This window comes from Cynocephalus volans, chromosome 6 (assembly GCF_027409185.1).
Source record: "Cynocephalus volans isolate mCynVol1 chromosome 6, mCynVol1.pri, whole genome shotgun sequence".
Lineage (NCBI taxonomy): Eukaryota > Metazoa > Chordata > Mammalia > Dermoptera > Cynocephalidae > Cynocephalus > Cynocephalus volans.
The window spans coordinates 14,606,654-14,623,248 of record NC_084465.1 but is presented as its reverse complement, the minus strand read 5'-3'; the positions used below and the strand labels follow the sequence as shown (position 1 = coordinate 14,623,248).

General features: G+C 46.0%; 1 protein-coding gene across 1 annotated transcript in view; it reads right to left on the bottom strand.

Moving 5' to 3' along the window:
- The window catches only part of TRPV5 (transient receptor potential cation channel subfamily V member 5), a 30,559-nt gene extending 17,613 nt beyond the window's left edge, over positions 1–12,946 (bottom strand). The window contains exons 1-8 of the mRNA XM_063100776.1: positions 12,819–12,946; positions 10,518–10,615; positions 10,220–10,342; positions 9,601–9,738; positions 9,205–9,303; positions 8,903–9,078; positions 8,361–8,507; positions 480–692 (exon numbers count right to left, since the gene is read on the bottom strand). Coding sequence (XP_062956846.1) covers positions 480–692; positions 8,361–8,507; positions 8,903–9,078; positions 9,205–9,303; positions 9,601–9,738; positions 10,220–10,342; positions 10,518–10,615; positions 12,819–12,946 — 1,122 coding nt within the window. The remainder of the gene's footprint in view (positions 1–479; positions 693–8,360; positions 8,508–8,902; positions 9,079–9,204; positions 9,304–9,600; positions 9,739–10,219; positions 10,343–10,517; positions 10,616–12,818) is intronic.
- Positions 12,947–16,595: the final 3,649 nt, after the last annotated feature.

Below are 16,595 nucleotides of genomic sequence, written 5' to 3'. Positions count from 1 at the left end.
TATTTGACGGGGGTCAGACAGCTAACACATCATTCAAATGCTTTCCTATTGACAGTGCACAAAAGAGGATGTAGGCAGAAGGCTGTCTGTGTTGTCCTAACAGACCAGAAATGGACTCAGAAATGGACCTGGAGCAGAGTTTTCCTTTTTTAAAACAACAGAGTTTCCCTTGAGCATTCCACTGCAAAGGGCTGGTCCTCTGTAAATTACAAGGGATTTTACAAATGTGCAGGGTTACGAAGACCAAGCACTGTTTTGAAATTTGTGTGAGAAATCCACAGCTCCTGGACATACGCTGTTTCACTCATTAAGCCTCCCCGATGGCCCCCTCATCTTATGTCTGATCTCTACCAGGTGATGTGGAGCCTGCAACCGCTGAAGCCCAGGGTGTGGTGTCTTTCCTGGGTAGCCCCAATCTGGTCTCCAGCACCATCAGCCCAAGCTACTACTCCTTTTTGTCCCCTTCTGAGAAGAATCACCTGTAGCAGTTTCTGCTGGAGGATGGTGATGTCCCGAGAATCAGTGCGGTTCCCACCACGGAACTTGAGGGGACGGTAGACACAGCACATGGTGAAACATGTCATGTAGAGCACATACAAGACACCCAGCATGCAGAAGTACGGCCGTCCATATCTCTGCCACTTGAAGCTCACCAGCTCCTTCACTGGGGTCTGCTCCAGGATCTGACGAGCCTGCCGTGGAAGGAGAGGGTAGTTTGGGATGACTAACATAGTGAGGAGTGTTGGGTTTCCCACTGAGCCCCAGAAGGGCCTGGGCAGTAGCCATCACTGTCATCATTCATTCAATTAGTCATTTCCTTAACAGACAACTGGTAAATTTCTACCAAATGCTAGGCCTTACGCTAGTGCTACAGAAAAACTATTACAGTAGTAAATACAAGGCACCATAGTACCACCAAGGCTTTAAAGGATGAGTAGCAGTTATCTGAGTGAAGGGAGAGTTTGGAAAGATCACACCTTGATGTAGCAGCAGTCATCTAGTCAGGAAGGTATACGGCGCCATCACCCATTTGCAGATGAGGTGTGGTTGGGGAAATAGGAAAATCTGTGGGAGTGGTGGGCAGAAGTTGTAGCAGGTGAAGTAGATCAGGGCCAGATCATCGTGCATCATGGATGCCAATGTAGGGAGTTTGAATATTTTTCCTGGATGTAATGGAAAGCAATTCAGGAGCTCAAGCAGGCAGTTAGTCAGATTTGCTCTAGAAGTACTACTGGACTGAAGAAAAGCAACAGATGGTGCAGGTCATAGGTCATGGCAATAATCTAAGCCAGATGGGGTAGTGCCTTGACATAAGCAGACAAGGAGACCAGGGATGGATGGAATGAGGCATCTGAGAAATGAGGAAGAGGCAGATTTAAAGCACAGCCAGAGGAATTAACTATTAGCTGAAAGAATATCTTTTCCACTGAAGCTGTAGGGAAGGAGTGAGACAGTGGGCAATTTCCAGACATGCTTGGCAGTTCAGGGAAGGACACTGAAGAAGCCCTAGCTAGAGGGAGCCCCAGCCAGAAAGCCTCTGTTTTTGACATAAGGTAGGAAACTGGGTCTTCTGATGGAACTAAGGGTGAAGGGAATGAGGGATATGGAAAGGAACAAAAAAGAAAATTACTGACCCAAGACAAGTATAAGACCTGCAGGAGAGGAGCACCAGCCCCAGCAGCCCAGCCCACCGAGGTGAGCCCAGCAGACACACGTGGCAGAAGTGATCCCTCCCATCTCCTTGGACCTGGAGGGGAGTGCCAGACCCTGCAGCCTGGCCCACCAAAGTGAGTCCAGCAGAACCATGTGGCAGAGGTGACCCCTCCCCTCTCCTTGGACCTACAGGGGAGTGTCAGCTTCTGTGGCCTGACCCACCAAAGTGAGCCCAGCAGGTCTGCATGGCACAGGGGTCTCATTCTATGACCACAGATTCTGAAACAGGACCCAAGGTGGTTTAATATAACCACCACCACACCTACTGTCAAGCAAAGACAATTCACCACCACGGTAGCAACTAGGGCCACTCTACAGCCAACTTCAGTGTAATAGAAGAAGCAAACCCTCTAACAAATGACCAAACATCAACAAAAAATATTAGAACTACAAATAAACAAGAAAAAATAACACCACTGAAAGAATATAGTAATGCTCTAGTGTCAGACTCCATGGAACAGGGAATCCTTGAAATGTCTGAAAAAGACTTCTGAGCAATGATCTTAAGAAAACTTGAAGAAATAAAGGAAGACTCAATTAGAGAACACAATGAAATAAAAAAAAAATATCTAGACTATGAAGGAAGAAATATACAAAGATATTAATACCTTAAAAAAGAGTGTAGCAGAACTTCTAGAAATGAAAGATTCACTCAGTGAAATAAAAAACACAACTGAGATCTTGAGCAGTAGGGTAGAGCAAGCAGAAGAAAGAATTTCAGATCTTGAAGATGCTCTTTTTGAGATAACTCAGGCAGACAAAAAAAAAAAAGAATAAAGAATTAAAAATAAAGAGTAATATCTAAGAGAGATAGCAGACAACCTCAAGTGCTCTAACATCTGAATTGGGGGTATTCCAGAAGGGGAAGAGAAAGGAAAAGTATTGGAAATCTATTCAAAGAAATAGAAACAGAAAACTTCCTAGGTGAAGGGCGAGATATAGACCTTCAGATCCAGGAAGCTCAAAAGTCCCCAAACAGATACAATCCAAAAAGATCCCCCCAAGACACATTATAGTTAAATTTGCAAAGTTCAAAGACAAAGAGAGAATTCTAAAAGCAGCAACAGAAAGGCATCAGGCCACTTATAGGGGAACCCCCATCAGACTAACAGCAGACTACTCAACCAAAACCCTACATGCCAGAAGGAAGTGGAATGACGTATACATTCAAAATACTAAAAGAAAAAAATTGCCAGCCAAGAATTCTTTACCTAGCAAGGTTCTACTTCAGAAATGAAGGAGAAATAGTGTATTTCCCAGACAAACAAAAGTTGTGGGAGTTCATCACCACATGACCAGCCCTGCAAGAAATTCTCAAGGGAGTCCTTCATCCAGAATCTGAATAATGGTGACCACTATCACAAATACATGAGAAATAGCAAAACCCACTGTTAAAACAAAAATGCCCTCAAGAAACAGAAAGAAGCTAAATCATCCCACCTGAAATTTCCAACTAACATTAAAGAAGAGAATAAAAGGGGAAACAATGACCAAAAGATATTTAAACTATCTAAACAAGAAGCAATTAAATAATAGGAATTAAGCAACACTTGTAAATAACTACCCTAAATGTGAATGGACTAAGCTTTTCATTCAAAAGACACAGACTGACTGATTAGAACAAAAGCTAGACCCAAGTACATGCTGTCTTTGAGAGACCCACCTCACCTGTAGAGACACACACAGACTAAAATTGAAGGGATGGAAAAAGATATACTGTGCAAATGGAAACCAAAAATGAGCAGGAGTAGCTATTCTTATATTGGACAAAATAGACTTTAAACCAAAAAACATAAAAAGAGACAAAGAAGACCACTGTATAATGATAAAAGGATCTATCCAGCTAGAAAACATAACAATCATAAATGCATATGCACCCAATACTGGAGCACCCAGACATATAAAGCAAACACTCTTAGACCTAAAGAAAGAAATAGGTCCTAATACATTAACAATGGGTGATCTGCACACCCCTCTCTCAATTTGGTACAGATCTTCCAGGCAACAATTCAACAAATTTAATCTACAGGATTTAATCTACACCTTAGACCAACTGGACCTGGCAGATATATACAGAACATTTCACCCAACAACTAAAGAATATACTTTCTTCTCGTCAGCTCATGGAACATTCTCCAGGATAGACCACATATTAGATGACAAATCTAGTCTCATCAAATTTTTAAAAAATTGAAATCATTCCAAGTGTCTTTTGAGACCACAATGAACTAAAATTGGAAATTAATAATAAGCAGAACTCTGGAAACTATACAAATACATGGAAACTAAATAATAGGCTACTGAATGACCTATTGGTCCAAGAAGAAATTAAACAGGAAATCAAAAAATTTCTAGAAAACCTATGGGATACTACAAAAGCAATAATAGCAGGCAAATTTATTGCAATAAATGCTTACATGAAAAAAACGGGAAGACTTCAAATAAATAACCTAACACAACACCTCAAAGAACTTGAAAAACAACAACAATCCAAACCTAAAGGTAGTAGATGGAAAGAAATAATGAAGATCAGAGCACAACTAAATGAAATAGAGACCCAAAAACAATAGAAAAGATCAACAAAACAAAAAGTTGTTTTTTTGAGAAGAAAAATAAAATAGACAAACCATTAGCTAAGGTAACCAAAAAAAAAAAAAAAAAAAAAAAAAAAAAGAAGAAGAAGAAGAAGAGAGAAGACCCAAATAACAAAGATCAGAAATGAAAAGGGAGACATTACAACCTGAATCACAGAAACACAAAAAATCATCAGAGACTATTATAAAAATTGTATGACAACAAATGTGAAATTCTGGAAGATAAGGATAAGTTTCTAGACCCGTACAAACTACCAAGACTGAACCAAGAAGAGATAGAAAACCTGAACAGACCAATAACAAGCAAGGAGATTGAAGTGGTAATCAGCAATCTTCCAACAAAGAAAAGTCTGGGTCTGATGGCTTTACAGCTGAATTCTAACAAACTTTTAAAGAGGAGTTAATGCCAATTCTCCTCAAACTATTCCAAACAAGTGAAATAGAAGCTACTCTCCCAAACTCATTCTATAAAGTCAAAATAACTCTGATACCAAAACCAGATAAAGACACAACAAAAAAAGAAAATTACAGGCCAATATCCTTGATGAATGTAGATGCAAAAATCCTCAACAAAATATTTGCAATCAGAGTACAGCAACATATTAAAAAAATTATACACTATGATCGAGTAGGATTCATCCCAGGGATGCAACGATGGTTCAACATATGAAAGTCAATAAATGTGATACATCACATCAACAAACTCAAGGACAAAGACTATATGATTATCTCAATAGATGCAGAGAAAGCATTTGACAAAATTCAACATCCCTTCATGATAAAGACTTTTAACAAATTAGATAGAGAAGGAAAATATCTCAACACAATAAAAACCATTTAGGGCAAGCCTACCACCAGTATCACTCTAAATGGGAAAAAACTGAGGGTCTTTCCCTTAAGAAGAGGAACAAGACAAGGATGCCCACTCTCACCACTTCTAGTTAACATAGTACCAGAGGTACCAGCCAGAGCAATCAGGCAAGAGAAAGAAATAAAGGGAATCCAGATTGGAAAAGATGAAGTCAAACTTTCCCTATTTGCAGATGACATGATACTATATATGGACAAACCTAAGGACTATAAAAAAACTCATAGAGCTGGCTAATAACTTCAGTAACATTTCAGGATACAAAATAAATGCCCAAAATTCAGTTGCATTTATATACTCAAATAATGAACTAACAGAAAGAGAAATAAAGGAAGTAAGTCTATTTACAATTGTCACACAAAAAGTAAAATACCTAGAGAACAATTTAACCAAGGAGGTGAAAGACCTCTACAATGAGAACTACAAATGACTTCTGAAAGAAATTAAAGAAGACACAAAAAGATGAAAAGATATTCAATGCTGTTGGATTGGAAGAATTAACATTGTGAAAATGTCTATATTACCCAAAACAATCTTCAGGTTCAATGCAATCCCCATCAAAATACCAATTTTTCATTACATTCTTCACAGATATGGAAAAAACAATCTTACCTTTTATATGGAACAACAAAAGACCCTGAATAGCCAAAGCAATCCCAAACAAACAAACAAACAAAAATAACACTGGAGGTATAACACTACCTGAGTTCAAATTATACTACAAAGCTATGGTAACCAAAACAGCATGGTACTGGTATAAAAATAGACATTCAGACCAGTTGAGTATAATTGAGAACCCAGAAATCACCCCTCAGGCTTATAGCTATCTGATATTGGACAGAGGCAACCAAAATCTACATTGGGGAAAAGCCTGCCTCATCAACAAGTGGTGCTGGGAAAACTGGATATCCGTATGCAGAAGAATGAAACTAGATATGCATCTCTCATCATACACTAAAATCAATTTAAAATGGATTAGAGACTTAAGTATAAGACCTGAAACTGTAAAATTACTAAGGGAAAATATGAGTAAAACACATCAGCAACTAGGTCTGGGAACAGACTTTATGAACATGAGCCCGAAAGCACAAGCAACAAAAGAAAAAATAAACAAATGGGACTATATCAAACTAAAAACCTTCTGCACAGCAAAGGAAACAATCAACAGAGTGAAATGACAACCTATAGAGTGGGGGAAAATTTTTGCTAACTATGTATCCAACAAGGGATTAATATCTGTAATATACAAGGAATTCAAGCAATTATACAATAAAAGACCAAATAACCCAATTATAAAATGGGAAAAGGAGCTAAATACACATTTTTCAAAGGAAGATATACAAATGGCCAACAGGTACATGAAAAAATGCTTAACATCACTAGTCATCAGGGAAATGAAAATTAAAACTATATTGAGATACCACCTCACCCCAGTTATACTGGCTATAATCAAAAAGATGGTGAATAACAAATGCTGGAGAGGGCATGGAGAGAAGGGGACACTCCTACACTGTTGGTGGGACTGTGAATTAGTACAACCACTACGGAAAACAGCATAGAGGTTTCTCAAACAACTACGGATAGATCTTCCATATGATCCAGCAATCCCACTTCTGGGCATATACCCAGAGGAATGGAAATCATCACATCGAAGCGATACCAGCATTCCCATGTTCATCACAGCTCTGTTTACAATAGCCAAGATATGGAACCAACCTAAATGTCCATCAATGAATGATTGGTAAGGAAACTGTGGTATATATACCCCATGGAATAGTACTTTGCCATAAAAAAGAATGAAATACTCCCATTTGCAACAACATGGATGAACCTAGAGAAACTCATATTGAGTGAAATAAGCAAAGCACAGAGGGATAAATACTGCATGTGCTCACGCATAGGTGGGAGCTAAGAGAGAAAGAAGGAAGGAAAGAAAGACCGCAGTAGTGTGTTGGACTTGCAGAGGGAGAGAGAGCATTCTTTGGGCTACAAATTGGAGTGGAGGGGGAAGGGGAAAAGGGAGGAAGGCTGGGGATAATTGGGTGGGGGACATGGAGTACAAATGCAATTTGTGGTAATGGATATGCTGCCGGTATGAATCTGGCCCTCACATCATGGGAACGAGGGGTGACAATCAGCTTTGTATCTCACAAATATTCATAACCAATTTAAAAATAAAAGTAAAAAGAAAGACCTGCAGGAGAATATTGAGAACTAGGTGAAACAGAAGACTGAGGATTTGCCATGGCAAAATCCACACAGGGGGATTGGGGTTTTAATTTCTTACAAATACTGATCAAGGCTTATGTGTTTCCAGAAATATTCTCCAAGGAAAATCACACAAACCGGCCACTCAACCTTTCTTTTATTTATTAGTGTTAACAATCATCTGTGTTTTATGGCTTTATAAGGGTTCCTAGGAAATTGTCATGTGGCAGATAAACTTTGGAAATTATATCTTGCCACTATCTTGGAGGTTTCTGAAAGCTGGGAGCATTTTTTACTTTCTACTCATCTTCAACAAGTTTTCATTTCCCTTAAATCACTTAATCTAGTACTGCCTGAGTGATCTCTATGTTATTCCCTCTCTGGAAAGCTCTCTTTCCTCATCTTTCTGGTGATTCTCAACTCCTCCTTGAAGACCCATTTCAAGCATTTCTTCTGTAACATCTCTGGCCCATTCAAGCCCAGTTAACCCTACATCAATTTCGCTACCCTTGTGCCAAGTACACAATTTGATTGTGATGCATGTTGCACTCTCTTGCAAATATTGAGGACAGCAGGAAATTGAGAAAGTTGACCCATAAGAACTGTGTTTTATTTATTTCTATATTCTCAGTTCCCTGTATGGTGCCTGAGACACAGCAGGTGCTCAATGTTGCTGAAGGAACAAATGAGTGAGTGAGTGAATGAATGACAGAAAGCAACTTCCATGTGGAGAGGTCATCGTCTGCAACATTAAAATGTGGAAGGTGAGCAGATGGGGCTGGAACTAAGCAGAGAAGAGTGGAGTCAGGAGGGGAGGGGAGACTCAGCTTTCCCACAGCTCCCAGGAGACAGTTCTCCTCGGCACCTATTATAAGGCTGGAGAATGACTGGAGCCCAGGATCTTAGCAAATGGACAGGCTCTGAGTGGACACTGAGTGCCCTCACATGGAGTCCCTGACCCTCCGTAACAGCCATACCTCCCGCTTCTTGGAGGAGACAACAAGCTCTAGAAAGGACAGCTCCTCTCCCCAGGAGTCAATCTCTGTGAGGTCGTAGAGCGTGGAGGTCAGCGGCCCACATGTCCACTGGATGTGCTTCCGCTTCTGCATCAGGTGCTGAAACATCTGAGGGAACATACGGGGGAATCAGAGGGCCAAAGCGTGAGAAGCGGGTCTAGGAGAACCACACCACTGCCGAGGCCAGGTGCCCACTCTTTGAAAGGATAGGCAGCGGGGAATTGGTGAACCTCTGCCTACACAAACCTCCTTTTTTCTTTGTCCCCTTTCCTTCCCACAAACCCCATAAAGCTCTGAAAGAAGAGATGAGGCAAAGGAAATGGAACTTTGGGTTGTCACAGCAGATTTTCTCAGGTGAGATTCTCAAATCCTCCTGAGTCAAAGAGCCCTGGTGCTAAAGACGTTAGTGATGGGATAGAAAAAAAGAGATCACCATCCTCTGGAAGAGTTTGGGAAGAAGAGTCATCAGAAAGACGCACTGGGGTGGGGGGAGTTGCCCTCACCACAGTGTTGCCCTCCACTCCGGCCAGCTTGAAGGGGGTGAGGCCCTGGTGATTGGGCATGAGGTCCAGGGACTGCAGGTGGCCCCCACGTCCATCATAGGACAGCAGCAAATTGTACATCTGGCAGGCGAAGGTTTTGTTGGGCTGGAGGGTGAGAATGTGCAGCACTGTGTTTCCTGGGGGAGGACACGGGGTGTCAGGTGGCCATAGGCCCAAAGTCCCCAGTGTTCCCATCCCCATCCTAGTCAGCCTGAGGGTGGTCCCAGCTCCTCCCTCAGCCCCCTGCACATCCCAGCTCTTACCCAGGGAGTCCTGGGCCCGGATGTCTGCTCCATACTCAATGAGCAGCCGCACGATCTCCTCGTTGCCCACGCAGGCAGCAAAGGACAAAGGGTGCTCCCCTGGGGACACAGTACATGGCAGGAGAGTGCAGGATCACAAGATGGGATGGGCAGTTTCCCCAAACAGATACCTCCTCCTCCCCCATGTCTCACAGCTCGGGGGTTGGGGAGGCTTGTCTAGCAGAGCCAGTGGAAGGGACAGTGCAGAGGGTCATGGGGAGATTGGGTCTCTGGCCTAATTAAGCCCTCTAAGGGCGGCCCCTCCCAGCTTCAGGCAGGCCCTCCTTGGCCCACTCTCCCCTTGCCCTTGCCCACCTCTCCACCTGTCCTTCCTCCCAGCCTGGTCCTGGATCTCACCATAGTAGATGAGGTTGTGGGGACTGCGGCGGAAGGCAGCGCCTGTGGCTCTAGCAGAGACGCTGGCCCCATGGGCTAGCAGGGCTCGCACCAGGTTCACATTCTGGTTCATGATAGCGATGTGCAAAGCAGTCTGACCTGGCCCGGAGACAGTTGTCAGTCAAGGGTCTGTCTCTGTCCCCTTTCTCAGGGACACAACACCCCTCAATACCCCTTGTAGAAGGTCCCTGCCGGGTCCTTACATAGAATTTCGTAGTGTCCTGGGACTGAGGGCAATTAGTCCCTCCAGATGCCTAGCTCATTATTCCTACCCCTCAACAACTGGGGGTGGGGGGCAGAGTGTTGGTGTCAATATAATCACTCTAGTGTTGCTATGAGAGAAAGAAAGAGATGCGTCCTGGGACCACAAGAAGATTGAAAGGAGATGCTAAATGGCTAAAGGAAGCCACGGTGCTAAAAGCCAAGGCCAGGACCTATGCATTCATTCCAGTTCAAGGGAGCCCTTCTTCCTGACCCTCCATCAATCCTCCCCAGCCTGCCGTTCAGACGCTCACTTTAAGAGATGACAGCAGCCCCTCCATACCCATTTCCATGTTGAATTACTGTGCAGCTTCCTTACCTACAAATGGCTCATACAGGGTGGGTTCCTTGACTAGCTGTGGGGCCACCTCCATCAGCACCAGGGCAGCCTCCAGGTTGTCATAGAGGGCCGCCACATGCAGTGCTGTCTCCCCCAGGGCACCTGGAGTAAAGTAAGACAGGTGCGTCAAGCACTTCCCAGAGTTCTTCAAGGAAGGGAGTCTTGATTCCAGAGACACCCTCCAAGGCTCCAGTGTGAGCTGTGAAAACCTTCAGAATCTTGGGGCAGAAGGGCTGGAGGTCTGCCTCCCCCCCATCCCATTAAACTCAGGTCCCACCTCTTTGTCGAAAGTCACAGTCTGGGTCCAGCAGAAGTTCCTTAAGGACACAGAGATTATTTTCCTTGGCTGTCTTTAGCAGTGGAGACTCTCGAATCCTGGGGGAAGATGGACAGGAGTCAGGTAGAGACAGAGTCACAGAGATCCCAAGAGGAGAGAGCATCAGAGACATTCTCCATGTAAGATGGGCATGACTCACACAGAGTATGCAGTGATGAACTGGAAAGAGTTGTCTACTGGACTCAGGCGACTGAGGGTACACTTGGGCAGTCGCTGGGATTCGTATCATGCTGATTTCTCTAATGTGGGCTGGGTGGGAGAGTTAATAGAAGGGCATAGTGACCAAGGGAGGAGGGCCTGAAGTCTGCAATGGGGCCGGGGTGCCTGAAAGAGGTCCTCAGGCCTGGTTGAATTCATCCAAGCTGAGCAAAAGCTTTAGGAATCTGGGGAATTGGAGCAGGTGGAGGAGAGAGCATTTTTATCAGGTTTGAGTTGTCTCCTACCCAGGCCTGCTAAACCTGTTTTCCCTAGCCAAGGGGAGTTTGAGAGACCAGAGGAGGGAATAGAGTGACTGTCAGACCTTATAGATCTGTGGAATTTGTGAGCTACTGAAGTTCTGACTTCTCCTTCAGGCTATATAGATACACATCTCTGCCAGGGGTGAATAGAGGTGAGGGTATAAGGGATCTGGTCCTTCTGTGTTTTACTCTTAGATGCAGGGTTTGAATACCCTGTTTTTATATACAGAGGAGTGGGCATCCTGGGAAAAACCAGGTTGAGATATTCACCCTACAGGACCTCTGTTGGTTAATCTTTGTTTCTGTTCCTGCCTGGATTTGAACTGAACGAGAGATAAAGCTAGAGTCTATCCTGCTAGACATGTGTATGTCTGTCAGGTTGAGGGTCATCAGGGTGAGAAGAAAAGATAGACAGACTGATGGTGACTCCCATGCTGTCCACACCCTCTCTTCCAATAGCTCCAGGAACCAGCGGGAAGTGTTTTATTTAAAGAATAAGCTTTTTATCTAAAGGCAGAGCTCAGGTCTGTCATTTAGGGAAGCCCCCTATCCCATCTCACCCAGGCCTGCAGACCCAGTGGGCCATGTGCCCCTGACCAGCCCAGGGTGGCTGAGGCTGGGATTCCAGAGTTTGGCCCTGTCCTGAGGCCACCGCACACAGCTCTGTCACTCTGACCTTCTGCAGCACTCTCAAAGATTGCCCTAGTCCACCCTAAAGCAGGGGGTGGAGAGGTCAAAGGTCCCACAGCAGGGCCTGGGGTGGGGGTAGGTGAGTAAGCAGATAGCCTTGCCAGTATGAGGGCTCAGGGGCACTTAGGCCAGGTCCATGCAAAATGCCAATGCAGGACCCCTTGTTCAAAATTGTTGAGAACTTCAAGAGGGTGACAGCAGGGCATTAAACCAAGAGATTTTCTGATGTGCAGGGGGCCCTATTCCATGGCTAATATCTGCTCACCCCATCCCTCAGCCAGCTCTCAGTGGAGACAAGTCCCCCAAACACAGGTGCAGAGGCCACCTGCAGGGTGGATCCCTGCCCAGGCTGCTCTTCCTGGGGCTGGACCTCAGGGCTAAGCCATGAAAGGATCTCCCCCTCAGTGTGCCAGCACCGGCTGAACTGAAAGTGCCCCAGGAGCAGGCGTGAGCCTCATTCAATCTCTGTGTCCTCAGGACCGAGCACACACTACACACAGTAGACTCAATGAAAGGTAGATGACCTGAATCCAGGATTCTCCAGTATCACCGGGTTGCCCTCCCCAGCTGGCCAGCTCCACGTGTTACAGAAAATAAAGCTCTTCTCCCCACTTTCCCCAGCAATCAACTTTCATTCATTCATGTGGTAACTTCTAACGCTTTCTTCCACTAGCAAGTCTTCTAAACAAAAGGCTCTCTGAAACCCTTAGATCTCATCCTTTCCTCAGCAGCCCACTCCCAACAACCAGCTCCTGCCTGCGCACCCTACTCCAGACACCCAGCTTCTTCTATTTGTTCCCTTTTGGTTCTCTCATGAGGCAGGCAGGTGAGAGCCTCAGCTGTCATTCTGCCCTTGCCTTCAGATCTGCATTTCAGGTCTCCCTGCGTGGCCCAACGCCACACCCTCCACCACCACTCAGAGGGGCCAGCTGGGGTTTTGTAATGGGGGGTGGGTTGAAAGGGAAGGACATATCCAAGGACATATGAATTTTTGCTGTATTGCGGAAACAGACCCGAGTGAATCAGGATTCTGAGAATCAGTGTGGCAGGGACGCCAGTACCCTTGGGAAGCTGGTACCCTTGGGAAGCCTACCTCTTCTGTTGCAGCATGTAGACTTGGTCTAGGTGCTGGTCCCAGTCTTGTTCTCTGACAAGCCAGTGGGTCAGGAGTTTCTGAAGTTGGATCCAGGGCCATCTTGCCTTGAGTGGACAAGCCCCCATGTCGTCTCCTCGAAGGCACTGACAGGATGTGGGAATGTGGTGAAAGAAACAGGTCTAGGATGGCAGCACCTGAGGAAGAGGCGGGGTCTCCTTGGGGTTGGGGCTCTGAGTGACTTGTGTGTGCAGCATGCAGTGTGTGCGTGTTCAGGGTGTGTGTGTGTGTTTGTGTGTGTGTGCGCGTGCACGCAGCTGGCGGCCCTGCCTGGGGAAAGGTGCTCTCCCTGGAGAGGAAGGAGCTCTTTACGGAGCTGAGCCCGCCCCCAACTCTCCCCGGGGGTAACAGAGCTGCCCCAGAGCAGATAGGGAGGAGGGGAGGGAACTGTTCCTGGCAGTGGGCTGGGGCGGCTGAGACCGGTAGAGGCTGAGGGGTGGAGCAGAGGAACTTGGAGGGGGAGCAAGGGTAGAGTCTAGAAGGTGAGTCCACAAACAAGGTGCAGTGAGTGGGATGCAGGAGAGCAGGAAGTAAAGACCTGCAGCTTGGAAACCAGGCAGGTCCTGGCTGGAATCCTGGCTCTCACCCTTGCAGACAGGTGAGCTTTCTGAGCCTCAGTCTTCTAACCTGTAAAATTGGGGTAACAATTACTCTGTCTCATGGAAGCGTTTGTAAAGCACGTGTCACAAGAGCTCAACAACTGTTGATTCTCCTTTGATACGTGGGCTCAAAAGACCCCAGAGCTGCTTCTCTGAGCCCCCCATTTACCTCAGTCTTGTGATCATCTCTGTCCTCAGCCTCAAAGGAGGGTTTGCAGCCCCCTTTCCAAGCCACCTGTCTCTGTAAGAACTCTTGGTCCCCTGCCAGCGTCTTGGAGCCCCCAGCTGAGACCAGCTCTCACGTACCTGGGGATGCAGGTCAAAGGAGACCCCCAAGGGCCCCCTGGTCCACAGAGATTGAACTGCTAGAACTTAGTGGAGGTAGAGGACAAAGAAATCATGATTCCACTTTTGGGACTCTTTCCAGGAATGAGATAGTGGAAGGAAGAAATAAAGATAAGACATTACATTATGATATGATTGGATCATTGGATCTTTTGTATTTATCTTCCTGATGGTTTGCAAAGAGGCATATCAATGTCATTGAATTGTAGTCACTTAGTAGACTTGTGAGGTGAATGCGAACAGAATAATGGTTCTCCAGATTCTGAACGAGAGGATAGAGAACAGAGAGGGAATGGGATTGCCTAAAACCCCAAGGCTAGTGGCAAAACTGGAACAGGCTTTGAAGCTGGGATCTCAGCTCCAATCTTACTGCTTCTTGGGAAACTTCCGGCTATAAAGATGTGAGAGACTTGGATTGGGGATAAACTGGGGATCCTCCCCTTGGGGGTCTTCAGGAGAAGACCCTATTTGCTGCCCCTATTTGCTGTTAGAAAGAAAGCTGTGCTCCAGAGATTGAGGGATGGACAGAATGACCTTTAGAGAAGGACAAGAATTGAAGGGAAAAAGGAAAGGAAAGGAAGAGGAGGTGCTGAGAAAAGGAGGAACCATGTTCTCACCTGGGGAATGAGGAGGGGTCACCTTGTGCTACATTCTTCAGCCTCCCTGGGGGTTGGGGCAGTGTGGGGTGGTAATGGCTTCTGAAGCCTGCGGACTTGCAGTCTGAGGAGATGGAGGGAGTGATAAGGCTGGGGGGGTTGTAGATGTGCTGATAAGAGGGGGCAGCCAGGAAGGGAGCACTTGCCAGGGACACGCGCAACCCTTGAAGCTAGTCCTGGGGAGCGGGGGGTTGGCTGGGGCTGGCAGAAGAGGAGGCCACCTGGTCACAGCTGCACAGAGCCAGGGCGCAGGGGCGTGGGGACTCACTGCAAGGGCCTTGTCCACGAGCCTGGGGAGCAGCAAATGGCGGTTGGTGTGTGGGCCCCCAAGCCCTGGTCTTCTCCCTCTCCCTTGCCCTTCTCTGCCTGCTTTGTCCTCTCCAATGGGAGGGGCAGGAAAAAGTCACCTGGGGGGAAAGCAAGTTGTGACACCTGTCCCAGCTCCAGACCAAAGATTTGGAGTCTCTCCTGTTCTCTTCTCTTTGAAGTCTATCCTGCATTGCCATTCTATGTTTCCTTTGTCTCCTCTCTTTCTTCTCAGTCCTCCCCCTGCTTTCTGCAGGCTAGGGCATCTCATGACTTCTCCCCTTCAGGCAGCAGCTTCTCCACCTACAGTGCCCCAGAGCCCAGCACATGGCAATGATGCCATCCAGGTGCCCGGGAGGACAACTGAGCTGTTGGGCCCTGGAGCCCCTTTGTGCCAAAGCAGCCCATCTCTTATTTTGATATGACAAGGAGAAAAAGAAAACATAATACCTAGATTTCAACTTTCACGAAATACACTCCCACTCCACATGCCCACAGCCATCTAGGAAAAGGATTCAAATGCTGCACTTTACAACATTGTGTTTATCTTTGGATGATGGAATTATTATTTTTTCTTGTTACTAATAATAAGAAAAAATAAATTATTGGCAATAAGAAGAAAACTTTTAAAAGGGATTCCTGGTTTCCTGCAAGGATTTATCTCTTTCACCCTGGGAGCTAGGCAGGTGGGTGGTGAGGAAGAGAGGTAACTGTGGTAGGTAGAGCCAGGCCCTTTCCACTCCAGGCTGCCACGGAGACACTTACCACCCCCTCCACCCTCCCCATTTGTACCCACAGAGCAGAGCGGGAGATGGCTTCTCTTTTGGCCAGTGAACCAACAGGCTCCTCCTGAAAATAGCCAGGAGGAGATTAGTGATTTTTTTCTATCCAAGCATCATTCTCTGGATCTACAGGTCAACAGGTGCAGGGTAAGAGTGAGCAGGCTCAGCAGGCTACTTGAGTCTTTCCTCCTCTGCCATCAGGTGATGTCCTGTACCACTTTCCAGTCCCCCATCACCTGGTATGGATCACCAGGAAGCAGGTCAGAGGTGGCGTCCACTGTATGTGGGAGGATATCTGCTAGCATGGGTAGCCTCCATGGGAAGGAGTCTCTTTATGCATGACTGTTTTTGCAGTTTCCCTCTTGCAGAAAGGGTACATGTTTCTGCACATGTCCTTGCATCTGCATTTGTGTGTTTCATTCAGGTATGGGATGCATGAGCGAGCAGCAGTAGTGTGAACTGGTTAGGATCGCTCCAGTGTAACTAAACTCTCCTCCCACTTGTCCTAGCAACTATTCTGCATCTCCTGGCCTGTGTCTCTGTTTCTGGTTTTCCAGGGAAGGCCTTCATCCTGTATCCCCCAACCCACAACCTTCCAAAAGGCAAAGGGTAATTAGTCACAGCTTGCTACTGCCCACAGGTCCATGGGCAGGACGGGCATTAGGTACTGAGGCAGGTTTTCTCCAGATCTGTTGATTAGAATCCTTGGCTCCCTGCCATGCTGCCTCTTCTCTGCAGACTCTGACTCCTTCCACAAAGCGAGGAGCATAGAGATGAGCTCTAATGTTTTCTCTGTAAGAGTACAGGAAGATGGAAAATGGGAGAACATGATTTTTCAGCCTGATGGTACAAGAGGGCCAAGTCTAGAAAAGGAGAAAAATTAGGGGAGGATGAGGAGAGAGTAAGAGGATGGTTTCTGCTTGGGTGTCAGGCACCCTGCTCTTTTTCCATCTCAACACACTTTCTGTCTGTCTGTCTCTCTCACAAGTACACACACACACACACACACACCGAGCATGTGCCCTGTCC